Consider the following 13,887-nt stretch of genomic DNA (forward strand, 5'->3'; position numbering starts at 1 on the left):
CTGAGCATGGCGAAATGTCTGAGTAACATGTTTATGGGAAGAACTGTGGAAAAGCTAAGAATAGTTAGCCACCGCCCTCAGAGAGGAGTCTCAAGGGATGCTGAATAGCTAGTATTTGAAGCGTCTTCCTGTGGTGGAGGATTAGATACAATCTGTATGGTTCCAGAGGGAAACAATTAGGCTACAAATATAGAGAATCAGAGAGTTGGATGTAGTTTCTCAAGGAGAGGAAGGACCTCCTGGCATTTGGAACTTTTTAGAAAAGAAATGGGCTTCCTTGTAAGAGAATGAATTCTTTTTCAGTGACAGAGAACCTGACGACCACTTATGATGGGTGTTAAAGACATATGCCAGGTGTTGTGGTTCTTAAATTTAGTGAGTATAAGAATCACCAGAGGGAACTTGTTAAATACTGATTCCCAGGTATGCCTTCAGAAGTATTGATTCAGTGGGTCTGGGATAAGGTCCTGGAATCTGCATTTTTAACAAGCAGCTCAGTGGGTCCAAATCAGGTGATCAGCGATCTATGCTTTGAGAGCTAGTGAGACTAGATAAACTTTGAGGTCTCGTCCACTTATTTTACAAATAAGCATTTTAGTGAAAAATGTGCGTAGTCAATATAATGACTATTCAAAGAGAGTTGTCTTTAGTTTCAGAATAGATCCAAGACAAACTTCTTTAATATGTTGATAGTTATGAGAGACAAAAATATTGGAATGTAGGCTCTTAGGATATGGAAAGGAGAAGGCTTGATTCTTAATCAATGTCATAAAAGGTAAGACTTTAAGAGCAAAATAGAAGATAGAAATCCAGTTGGAAGATCTTTAAACACCTTTAGGAAGGAACCCACTCTGCATATGCCAAGGAGCAATCTGATGCGGACCTGGAAAAAGCTGTCAATTATCCTAAAGGACAGCACCTGTGTAAGGCTAACACCTATCAGGTTTGAGGGCCCAGGTTTATATAAACTGCAGCCTAAAACTGACAAAGCAAGTGTGGTGAGAGTGTCTTCTAACTCTGGCCCACTTTCTGTTGGGCTAAAGATCTTTTGCTGGCAAGTTTAATATATATTTGATTAGTCTTAACTTTTACTTAAAGTGTGCAACCTGAGAGCGGCATTTTAGGAGCTACTGTATCCTGAAATGTTTTTGCTCTCTGTAAATAGGTTTTCAACACTGGCACTTGGAGTAATTTACTGTCCCATGTCCAGACTTTTAAAAGCATTTAATTTGCATAATGATTCATTTGTTTAAGTGTATTACAGTATTTAAAAGATTTTTTTTCTTTGAAAATCATTCAAATGATTTGAAAATCATTAAAGGTTAGTTGAGGAATTGGTGCTTCTAGCTGTTTTGTTGATTCATAGTATTGATGTGCTTTTTTTTAGTTCATTAAAGACTAACAAGTGACTTCTGTTTTAAATTTAAGGTATATAAAATTTCCAAATGGCAATTACATGTTGATAATAAGTTAGACCCTTGTTTCTGTTTAATTTCTCTTTGCCTCCTTTTAATGGCTGCAGACCGACTCGTCGACTCTTCTTGAATCATGAGAGATGAAATAGCAACAACAGTCTTCTTTGTCACAAGATTAGCAAAAAAACATGATAAATTGAGTAAACAACAGATAGAAGACTTTGCAGAAAAGTTGATGACGATCTTGTTTGAAACATACAGAAGTCACTGGCACTCTGATCACCCTTCTAAAGGGCAAGCCTTCAGGTGAGAGTTGATATGCATGGCAAAGGGAGGTAACCACCTGCAATGATTTTGTTGGCAGCCTTTAAGTAATGAAAATTTTATGGGCTCAAATTTATTTGTTTGAACTTGGACTTGAAAAAAGGAGATGTGGTAGGTGATAGTACAAGTCAAAAACTGTAGAGCAAACCTATTTATGTGAGGTGGATTAAACAATTTCTAACTTGTGTTTACCCTGAAGGTTATACAGTGAACCTTTGGTGTGACTTAGTAATGGAATCCATGTTCTGAGTTGCTGTGTAAAAAGTCGGTATTTTACTCTTGCTGTAAAACTGGAGGGTGGCCAAGGAGTTGAGGAAAGATGGGAGTGAGGTGGGAGCTGTGTGTATTGGAGTTTCTTGCCTACAACATGATTCTCCAGCTAAAGTACCTGTCACCACATCTTTGTTTCCCTTTCCTTGTTTTTAAAGGTGTATCAGGATAAACAATAATCAGAATAAAGATCCTATTCTAGAAAGGGCTTGTGCTGAAAGTAATGTGGATTTTTCTCACCTGGGACTTCCGAAGGAGATGACCATATGGGTAGATCCCTTTGAAGTGTGCTGTAGGTGAGTAATCTCATTGGAGTTAGTTTGTGCGCTCTGCGGCCCTTGGAAATCTTAGGGTATTTAGTCAGCTCTATGCACCTTTGTGAAAGGTGATGCTCCAAAGCCCTGGATTAGCAGGGAGGGCACAGGGTGGCTAAGACTAGATGCAAACTATATCAGACAACACAGACTTCCCAATTAGGGTGGATGGAGTGGGAAGCACAAAGATTTTTGCATAGTATTTGAAATTTGACTTTAATCACTGCATCATATTGCCAACTGTAGATTGTAATGTCCAAGTATTATAGGCAGTGTCAAGGGGGAAGAGGAGTTATTTACCATCGGCAATTCAGTCCATCAGTTGAATCAAAAGAAAGTAGTCTGACTTTATCTTAGTTAATTCCTGGAAAGCTTTTATAGAATCCTTGACCCCTGCCAATTACGACAGTATTAGTAGCTGAAGGTCATAATGTCTCTCAATGTGCTTTGCTGTCAAGCCATTTCAATTTGTTTTTTTTTAAATTGCAGTATAGTTGATTTACAAAATTATATTAGTTTCAGGTATACAACATAGTAATTCAAAGTTTTTACAGATTATACCCCATTTAAATTTATTATAAAACATTAGCTATATTCCCTGTGCTGTACTATATCTTTGTAGCTTATTTATTTTATACATAGTAGTTTGTACCTACCCCTATCTTTCCCCTCCCCATTTCCCTTTGCCCTGCTGATAACCACTAGTTTGTTTTCTATGTCTGCTGAGTCTGTTTCTGTTTTGCTATATACATATGTTTTATTTTTTAGATCCCACATATAAATGATATAGTACAGTATTTGACTTTCTCTGTCTGACTTACTTCACTAAGTGTAATACTCTCTAGGTCCATCCATGTTGCTGCAAATGGCAGAATTTCATTCTTTTTTATGGCTGAGTAGTACTCAGTTGTATATATACATGCCACATATTCTTTATCCATTCATCTGTTGATGGACACTTGGGTTGCTTCTGTCTTAGCTATTGTAAATAGTGCTGCCCTGAACATTGGGGTGCATGCATCTTTTCAAATTTCCTGGATATGTACCCAGGAGTGTTTTTTTTTCTGGATATATACCTAGGATATATATTGCTGGATCATATGGTAATCCTACTTTTAATTTGCGGAACCTCCATACTGTTTTCCATAGTGGCTGCACCAATTTACATTCCCACCGATAGTGTACAAGGGTTTCGTTTTCTCCATGTTCTCGCCAACATTTGGTATTTGTAGACATTTTGATGATAGCCATACTGACAGGTGTGAGGTGATGTCTCATTGTTTTGATTTGCATTTCTCTAATAATGTAAGATGTTGAGCATCTCGTTATGTGCCTGTTAGCCATTTGTATGTTCATTTCTTTGGAAAAATATCTATTCAGGTCTTCTGAACATTTAAAAAAATTTTTATTTTATTTATTTTTTTATACAGCAGTTTCTTATTAGTTATCCATTTTGTACTTATTAGTGTATATATGTCAATCCCAATCTCCCAATTCATCACACCCACCCCCCACCACTGTCCCCCCTTGGTGTCCATATGTTTGTTCTCTACATCTGTGTCTCAGTTTCTGCCCTGCAAACTGGTTCATCTGTACCATTTTTCTGGGTTCCACATATATGCATTAATATACGATATTTGTTTTTCTCTTTCTGACTTACTTCACTCTGTATGACAGTCTCTAGATCCATCCACGTCTCTGCAAATGACTCAATTTCATTCCTTTTTATGGCTGAGTAATATTCCATTGTATATATGTACCACATCTTCTTTATCCATTCATGTGTTGATGAGCATTTAGGTTGCTTCCATGTCCTGGCTGTTGTAAATAGTGCTGCAATGAACATTGGGGTGCATTTTTGAATTATGGTTTTGAATTATGGTTTTCTCTGGGTATATGCCCAGCAGTGGGATTGCTGGGTCATATGGTAATTCTATTTTTAGTTTTTTAAGGAACCTCCATATTGTTCTCCATAGTGGCTGTATCAATTTACATTCCCACGCACAGTGCAACAGGGTTCCCTTTTCTCCACACCCTATCCAGCATTTATTGTTTGTAGATTTTTTGATGATGGCCATTCTGACCGGTGTGAGGTGACACCTCATTGTAGTTTTGATTTGCATTTTTCTAATAATTAGTGATGTTGAGCAGCTTTTCATATGCTTCTTGGCCATCTGTACGTCTTCTTTGGAGAAATGTCTATTTAGGTCTTCTGCCCATTTTTAGATTGGGTTGTTTGTTCTTTTAATATTGAGCTTCATGAGCTGTTTATATATGTTGGAGATTAATCCTTTGTCTGTTGATTCGTTTGCAAATATTTTCTCCCATTCTGAGGGTTGTCTTTTTGTCTTGTTTGTAGTTTCCTTTGCTGTGCAAAAGCTTTGAAATTTCATTAGGTCCCATCTGTTTATTTTTGTTTTTATTTCCATTACTCTAGGAGGTGGGTCAAAAAAGATCTTGCTGTGATTTATGTCAAAGAGTGTTCTTATGTTTTCCTCTAAGGGTTTTATAGTATCCCACCTTACATTTAGGTCTCTAAACCAATTTGAGTTTATTTTTGTATATGGTGTTAGGGACTGTTCTAATTTCATTCTTTTACATGTAGCTGTCCAGTTTTCCCAGCACCACTTATTGAAGAGACTGTCTTTCCTGCATTGTATATCCTTGCCTCCTTTGTCATAGAGTAGTTGACCATAAGTGCGTGGGTTTATCTCTGGGCTTTCTATCTTGTTCCATTGATCTATATTTCTGTTTTTGTGCCAGTACCATATTGTCTTGATTACTGTAGCTTCATAGTATAGTCTGAAGTCAGGGAGTCTGATTCCTCCAGCTCTGTTTTTTGCCCTCAAGACTGCTTTGGTTATTCGGGGTCTTTTGTGTCTCCATACAAATTGTAAGGTTTTTTGTTCTACTTCTATAAAAAATGCCATTGGTGGGCTTCCCTGGTAGCGCAGTGGTTGAGAGTCCGCCTGCCGATGCAGGGGACATGGGTTCGTGCCCCGGTCCGGGAAGATCCCACATGCCGCGGAGCAGCTGGGCCCGTAAGCCATGGCCACTAAGCCTGCACGTCCGGAGCCTGTGCTCTGCAATGGGGGAGGCCACAACAGTGAGAGGCCCATGTACCACAAAAAAATAAATAAATAAATGCCATTGGTAATTTGATAGGGATTGCATTGAATCTGTAGATTGCTTTGGGTAGTATAGTCATTTTCACAATATTGAGTCTTCCAATCCAAGAACATGGTATATCTCTCCATCTGTTGGTATCATCTTTAATTTCTTTCATCAGTGTCATAGTTTTCTGCATACAGGTCTTTTATCTCCCTAGGTAGGTTTATTCGTAGGCATTTTATTCTTTTTGTTGCAATAGTAAATGGGAATGTTTCCTTAATTTCTCTTTCATATTTTTCATCATTATTGTATAGGAATGCAAGAGATTTCTGTGTATTAATTTTGTATCCTTCAACTTCACCAAATTCATTGATTAGCTCTAATAGTTTTCTGGTGGCATCTTTAGGATTTTCTCTGTATAGTATCATGTCATCTGCAAACAGTGACAGTTTTATTTCTTTTGCAATTTGTATTCTCTGATTGCCGTGGCTAGGACTTTATGTTGAATAATCGTGGTGAGAATGGACCTCCTTGTCTTGTTCCTGATTTTAGAGGAAATGCTTTCAGTTTTCCACCATTGAGAATGATGTTTGCTGTGGGTTTGTCATATATGACTTTTATTATGTTGAGGTAGGTTCCCTCTGCCCACTTTCTGGAGAGATTTTATGATAAATATGTGTTGAATTGTGTCAAAAGCTTTTTCTGCATCTATTGAGATGATCATATGGTTTTTCTTCTTCAGTTTGTTAATATGGTGTATCACATTGATTGATTTGTGTATATTGAAGACTCCTTGCATCCCTGGGATAAATTCCACTTGATCGTGGTGTATGATCCTTTAAATGTTTCGTTGGATTCTGTTTGCTAGTATTTTGTTGAGGATTTTTGCATCTATATTCATCAGTGATATTGGTCTGTAATTTTCTTTTTTTGTAGTACCTTTGTCTGGTTTTGGTATCAGGGTGATGGTGGCCTCACAGAATGAGTTTGGGAGTGTTCCTTCCTCTGCAATTTTTGGAAGAGTTTGAGAAGGATGGGTGTTAGCTCCTCTCTAATTGTTTCATAGATTCACCTGTAAAGCCATCTGGTTGTGTACTTTTGTTTGTTGGGAGATTTTTAATCACAGTTTCAATTTCATTACTTGTGATTGGTCTGTTAATATTTTCTATTTCTTCCTGGCTCAGTCTTGGAAGGTTATACATTTCTAAGAATTTGTCCATTTCTTCCAGGTTGTCCATTTTATTGGCATAGAGCTGCTTGTAGTAGTCTCTTAGGATGCTTTGTATTTCTGCGGTGTCTGTTGTAACTTATTTTCCATTTCTAATTTTATTGATTTGAGTCCTCTCCCTCTTTTTCTTGATGAGTCTGGCTAATGGTTTATCAATCTTGTTTATCTTCTCAAAGAACCAGCTTTTAATATTATTGACCTTTGCTATTGCTTTCCTTGTCTCTTTTTCATTTTTTTCTGCTCTGATATTTATGATTTCTTTCCTTCTACTAACATTAGGTTTTTGCTTTTTTTTTTTTTTTTTTGCGGTATGCGGGCCTGCCCCTCACTGTTGTGGCCTCTCCTGTTGCAGAGCACAGGCTCCGGACGTGCAGGCTCAGCGGCCATGGCTCACGGGTCCAGCCGCTTCACAGCATGTGGGATCTTCCCGGACCGGGGCACGAACCCGTGTCCCCTGCATCGGCAGGCGAACCCTCAACCACTGCACCACCAGGGAAGCCCATAACATTAGGTTTTTGTTCTACTTTCTCTAGTTCCTTTAGGTGTAATGTTAGATTGTGTATTTGCGATGTTTGCTGTTTCTTGAGGTAGAATTGTATTGCTATAAACTTCCCTCTTAGAATTCCTTTTGCTGCATCCCATAGGTTTTGGATCATCGTGTTTTCACTGTCATTTGTTTCTAGGTATTTTTTAATTTCCTCTTTGATTTCTTCAGTGACCTCTTGGCTATTTAGTAACGTAGTGTTTAGCCTCCATGTGTCTGTGTGTTTTATTTTTTGTTCCCTGTAATTGATTTCTAATCTCATAGTGTTGTGATCAGAAAAGATGCTTGATATGATTTCAATTTTCTTAAATTTACTGAGGCTTGATTTGTGACCCAAGATTTGATCTATCCTGGAGAATGTTCCGTGCACACTTGAGAAGAAAGTGTAATCTGCAGTTTTTGGATGGAATGTCCTATAAATATCAATTAAATCTATGTGGTCTATTGTGTCATTTAAAGCTTGTGTTTCCTTATTAATTTTCTCTTTGGATGATCTGTCCTTTGGTGTAAGTGAGTTGTTAAAATCTCCCACTGTTATTGTGTTACTGTTGATTTCCTCTTTTAGAGCTGATAGCAGTTGCCTTATGTATTGAGGTGGTCCTATGTTGGGTGCATATATATTTATAATTGTTATATCTTCTTCTTGGGTTGATCCCTTGATCATTATGTAGTGTCCTTCCTTGTCTCTTGTAACAGTCTTTATTTTAAAGTCTATTTTATCTGATATGAGTATTGCTACTCCAGCTTTCTTTTGATTTCCATTTGCATGGAATATCTTTTTCCATCCCCTCACTTTCAGTCTGTATGTGTCCCTAGGTCTGAGGTGGGTCTCTTGTAGACAGCATATATATGAGTCTTGTTTTTGTATCCATTCAGCAAGCCTGTGTCTTTTGGTTGGAGCATTTAATCCATTCATGTTTAAGGTAATTATCGATATGTATGTTCTTATGACCATTTTCTTAATTGTTTTGGGTTTATTTTTGTAGGTCCTTTTCTTGTCTTTTGTTTCCCACTTAGAGAAGTTCCTTTAGCATTTGTTGTAGAGCTGGTTTAGTGGTGCTGAATTCTCTTAGCTTTTGCTTGTCTGTAAAGCTTTTGATTTCTCCATCGAATCCGAATGAGATCCTTGCTGGGTAGAGTAATCTTGGTTGTAGGTTCTTCCCTTTCATCACTTTAAATATGTCATGCCACTCCCTTCTGGCTTGTAGAGTTTCTGCTGAACAATCAGCTGTTAACCTTATGGGGGTTCCCTTTTATGTTATTTGTCCTTTTTCCTTTGCTGCTTTCGATAATTTTTCTTTGTCTTCAGTTTTTGCCAATTTGATTACTATGTGCCTCAGCATGTTTCTCCTTGGGTTTATCCTGTATGGCACTCTCTGTGCTTCCTGGACTTGGGTGACTATTTCCGTTCCCATGTTCGGGAAGTTTTCGACTATAATCTCTTCAAATATTTTATAGGGTTCTTTCTCTCTCTCTTCTTCTGGGATCCCTATAATGCCAATGTTTTTGCGTTTAATGTTGTCCCAGAGGTCTCTTAGGCTGTCTTCATTTCTTTTCATTCTTTTTTCTTTATTTTGTTCCACAGCAGTGAATTTCACCATTCTGTCTTCCAGGTCACTTATCCGTTCTTCTGCCTCAGTTATTCTGCTATTGATTCTTTCTAGTGTATTTTTCATTTCAGTTATTGTATTGTTTTGTTTTTGTTTTTGTTTGCAGTACACGGGCCTCTCACTGTTGTGGCCTTTCCTGTTGTGGAACACAGGCTCTTGACGTGCAGGCTCAGTGGCCATGGCTCACGGGTCCAGCCGCTCCACGGCATGTGGGATCCTCCCGGACCAGGGCACGAACCCGTGTCCCCAGCATTGGCAGGCGGACTCTCAACCACTGTGCCACCAGGGAAGCCCACCTGTTATTGTATTGTTCATCTCTGTTTGTTTGTTCTTTAATTCTTCTAGGTCTTTGTTAAACATTTCTTGCATCTTCTCGATCTTTGCCTCCATTCTTTTCGAGTTCCTGGATCATCTTCACTATCAGTATTCTGAATTCTTTTTCTGGAATGTTGCCTATCTCCACTTCATTTAGTTATTTTTGTGGGGTTTTATCTTGTTCCTTCATCTGGTACATAGCCCTCTGCCTTTTCATCTTGTCTTTCTGTGATTGTGGTTTTTGTTCCACAGGCTGCAGGATTGTAGTTCTTCTTGCTTCTGCTGTCTACCCTCTGGTGGATGAGGCTATCTAAGAGGCTTGTGCAAGTTTCCTGATGGGAGGGACTAGTGTTGGGTAGAGCTGGGTGTTTCTCTGGTGGGCAGAGCTCAGTAAAACTTTAATCTGCTTGTCTGCTGATGGGTGGGGCTGGGTTCCCTTCCTATTGAGTGTTTGGCCTGAGATGCCCCAGCACTGGAGCCTACCTGGGCTCTTTGGTGAGGCTAATGACAGACTCTGGAGGGCTTACACCAAGGAGTACCTCCTAGAACTTCTGCTGCCAGTGTCCTTGTCCTCATGGTGAAACACAGACACCATCTGCCTCTGCAGGAGACCCTGCAACACTAGCAGGTAGGCCTTGTTCAGTCTCCTATGGGTCACTGCTCCTTTTCCTGGGTCCTGATGCACACACTACTTTCTGTGTGCCCTCCAAGCGTGGAGTCTCTGTTTCCCCCAGTCCTGTCGAAGTCCTGCAATCAAATCCCTCTAGCCTTCAAAATCTGATTCTCTAGGAATTCCTCCTCCCATTGCCAGATGTCCAGGTTGGGAAACCTGGCGTGGGGCTCACAACCTTCACTCCAGTGGGTGGACTTCTGTGGTATATGTGTTCTTCAGTTTGTGAGTCACCCACCCAGCAGTTATGGGATTTAATTTTATTGTGATTGTGCCCCTCCTACCATGTCACTGTGGCTTCTCCTTTGTCTTTGAATGTGGGGTATCTTTTTTGGTGAGTTCCAGTGTCTTCCTGTCAATGATTGTTCAGCACTTAGTTGTGATTCTGGTGCTCTCACAAAAGGGAGTGAGAGCATGTCCTTCTACTCTGCCATCTTGAACCAATCCTATCTGCCCATTTTTTGACTGGGTTTTTTGTTTGTTGTTTTTTTCATATTGAGTTGTATATTGTGGATATTAATTCCTTGTCAGTTATGTTATTTGCAAATATTTTCTTCCATTCAGTAGGTTATCTTTTTGCTTTCTTGGTTTCCTTTGCTGTGCAAAAGCTTTTAAATTTAATTGGGTCCTATTTGTTTATTTTTGTTTTATTTGCCTTAGGAGACAGATCCAAAAAAAATATTACTACAATTTATATTAGGTTTCTGCCTATGTTTTCATCTAGGAGTTTATGTGGTTTGCAGTGTTACATATAGGTCTTTAATCCATTTTGAGTTTATTTATATGTGTGAGAAACTGTTATAAATTCATTGTCTACTTGTAGCTGCCCTGTTGTCCCAGCACCACTTATTGAAGAGACTGTCTTTTCCCCATTGTATATTCTTGCCTCTCTGTCATAGATTAATTAACCATAGGTGCATGGGTTTATTTCTGGGCTCTCTGTTCTCTTCCACTGATCTATATGTCTATTTTTGTGCCAGTATCATACTGTTTTGATTACCAGAGTTTTGTAATATAGGCTGAAGTGCAGGAGCTTGATACCTCCAGCTCTGTTCTTTCTCAAGATTGCTGTGGCTATTTGGGGTCTTTTGTGTTTTCATACAAATCTTAGAATTATTTGCTATAGTTCTGTGAAAAATGCCATTAGTATTTTGATAGGGATGGCATTGAATCTGTAGATCGCCCTGGGTATTATGGTTATTTTAACAATATTAATTCTTCCAATCCATGAACATTGTATATCTTTCCATCTGTTTTTGTCTTCAGTTTCTTTCATCAGTGTTTTATAAATTTCTGAGTACAGGTTTTTTACCTCCTTAGTTATTCTTAGGTATTTTATTCTTTTTGATGTGATGGTAAATGAGATTGTTTTCTTAATTTCTTTCTGATAGTTCATTGTTAGTGTGTAGAAATGTAACAGATTTCTGCAACAAATTTCTGTATACTAGTTTTGTATTCTGCAATTTTACCAAATTGTTTTCTGGTGGTATCTTTAGGATTTTCTGTGTATACTATCATGTCATCTGCAAACAGTGACAGTTTTACTTCTTCCTTTCCAATTTGGATTCCTTTTCTTTTTCTTGTCAGATTGCTCTGTCTAGAGTTTTGAATACTATGTTGAATAAAAGAGGTGCAAGTCAGTATCTTTGTCTTGTTCTGATCTTAGAGAAAATGCTGTCAACTTTTTATGATGAGTATGATGTTAGCTGTGGACTTACCATATATGGCCTTTGTTATGTTGAGAGATGTTCCCTCTTCCCACTTTGTGGAGAGTTTTTATTATAAATGAATGTTGAATAGTGCTGAAAGGTTTTTGTACATCTATTGAGATGATAATAGGATCTTTTATTCAACTTGTTAATGTGATGTATTACATTGATTTGTGGTTATTGAACCATCCTTGCATTCCTGGGATAAATTCCACTTGACATGGTGTATGATCCTTTTAATGTATTGTTGGATTTGATTTGCTAATATTTTGTTGAGGATTTTTGCATCTATGTTCATCAGCGATACTGACCTGTAATTTTTTCTGTGATATCTTTGTCTGGTTTTGGTATCAGGGTGATGTGGCCTCATAGAATGAGTTTGGAAGTTTTCCTTCCTCTGCAATTTTTTGGAAGAGTTTGAGAAGGATAGGTGTTCACTATTCTCTAAATGTTTTCTAGAACTCACCTGTAAAGCTGTCTGGTCCTGGAATTTTGTTGGTTGGGGGTTTCTTTTTTTTTTCTCCATTATTAATTCAATTTCATTACTGGTAATTGGTCTGTTCATGTTTTCTATTTCAGCCTGGTTCAGTCGTGGGAGATTGTACATTTCTAGGAATTTGTCCATTTCTTCTAGGTTGTCCATTTTATTTGCATATGGTTATTCATAGCAATCTCTTGTGATCTTTTTATTGTTTGTAACTTCTTTTTTATTTCTGATTTTATTGATTTGGGCCCTCTCTTTTTCTCTTGATGAGTCTGGCTAAAGGTTTATCAATTTTGTTTATCTTTTCAAAGAACCACCTCTTAGTTTCATTGACCTATTTTTTGTTTGTTTTTTGTCTCTATTTCATTTCTGCTCTGATATTTATAATTTCTTTCCTTCTATCAACTTTGGACTTTATTTGTCTTCTTCTAGTTTCTTTCGATGTAAGGTTAGGCTGTTTGAGACTTTTGTTTCCCAAGGTAGGCTTGTATCACTATGAACTTCCCTCTTAGAACTACTTTTGCTGCATCCCATAGATTTTTGGATCATTGTGTTTTTGTTATCATTTGTCTCCAGGTATTTTTTGATTTCCTCTTTGATTTCTTCAATGATCCATTGGTTGTTTAGTTTATATTGTTTAGCCTTTACATGTTTGCGGGTTTTTTTTTTCAGTTTTCTTATAGTGATTTCTAGTTTTGCAGCATTGTGGTCAGAAAAGATGCTCAATATGATTTCAGTCTTCTTAAATGTACTGAGAATTGATTTGTGGCCTAGCATGTGATTTGTCCTGGAGAATGTTCCATGTACACTTGAAAAGAATGTGTATTCTGCTGCTTTTGGATGGAATGCCCTGTAGATATCTGTTAGGTCCATTTGGTCTACTGTGTCATTTAAGGCTAGTGTTTCCTTCTTGATTTTCTGTCTGGATGATATGTCCATTGATATAAGTGGGGAGTTAAAGTCCCCTACTATTATTGTATTACTGTCAAGTTGCCCCTGTATCTCTGTTAATATTAACTTTACATATTTAGGTGCTCCTATGTTGGGTGCATATATATTTACAATTGTTATACCTTCTTCTTGGATTGATCCCTTGATCATTATGTAATGTCCTTCTTTGTCTCTTGTTACAGTTTTTGTTTTAAAGTCTACTTTATCTTAGAGTCTACTTTGTCTACTTTGTGTAAGTATTGCTACCCTGGCTTTCTTTTCATTTCTATTTACGTGGTATACCTTTTCCTATCCTCTCACTTTCAGTGTATGTGTGTCTTTAGATATGAAGTGAGTTTCTTGTAGACAGCATATATGAGTATTGTTTTTGTATCTTCAGTCACTCTATATCTTTTGATTAGAACGTTTATTCCAGTTACATTTAACGTAATTATTGATTGATATGTACTTACAGCCAGTTTATTAATTGTTTTGGTGTTGTTTTTGTAGTTATTTTGTTCCTTTCTTCTTTTCTCTCTTCCCTCATTATTTGATGACTATCTTTAGTGTTATGTTCAAATTTCTTTCTGTTTTTTGTGTATCTATTATGGATTTTAATTTTTGGTTACCATGAGGTTTATATATAGCAATCTATATATGTGATTATTTAAATTGCTCATCTCAACAACCTTAGCCACTGGAGACAGACATCAAAAACAATGGGAACTACGAAAGTGCAGCCTGCAAAAAGAAGACCCCAAACACAGTAAGATAAGCAAAATGAGAAGACAGAAAAACACACAGCAGATGAAGGAGCAAGATAAAAACCCACCAGACCTAACAAATGAAGAGGAAATAGGCAATCTACCTGAAAAAGAATTCAGAATAATGATAGTAAGGATGATCCGAAATCTTGGAAGTAGAATGGACAAAATGCAAGAAACAGTTAACAAGGACCTACAA

General features: G+C 37.6%; 1 protein-coding gene across 1 annotated transcript in view; it reads left to right on the forward strand.

Moving 5' to 3' along the window:
• Nucleotides 1-1,519: 1,519 nt before the first annotated feature.
• The window catches only part of BTG4 (BTG anti-proliferation factor 4), a 52,494-nt gene continuing 40,126 nt past the window's right edge, over nt 1,520-13,887 (forward strand). Inside the window, exons 1-2 of the mRNA XM_032640824.1 lie at nt 1,520-1,721; nt 2,168-2,305. Coding sequence (XP_032496715.1) covers nt 1,549-1,721; nt 2,168-2,305 — 311 coding nt within the window. The 5' untranslated portion in view covers nt 1,520-1,548. The remainder of the gene's footprint in view (nt 1,722-2,167; nt 2,306-13,887) is intronic.

The sequence above is a fragment of the Phocoena sinus genome, chromosome 8, assembly GCF_008692025.1.
Source record: "Phocoena sinus isolate mPhoSin1 chromosome 8, mPhoSin1.pri, whole genome shotgun sequence".
Classification (NCBI taxonomy): domain Eukaryota; kingdom Metazoa; phylum Chordata; class Mammalia; order Artiodactyla; family Phocoenidae; genus Phocoena; species Phocoena sinus.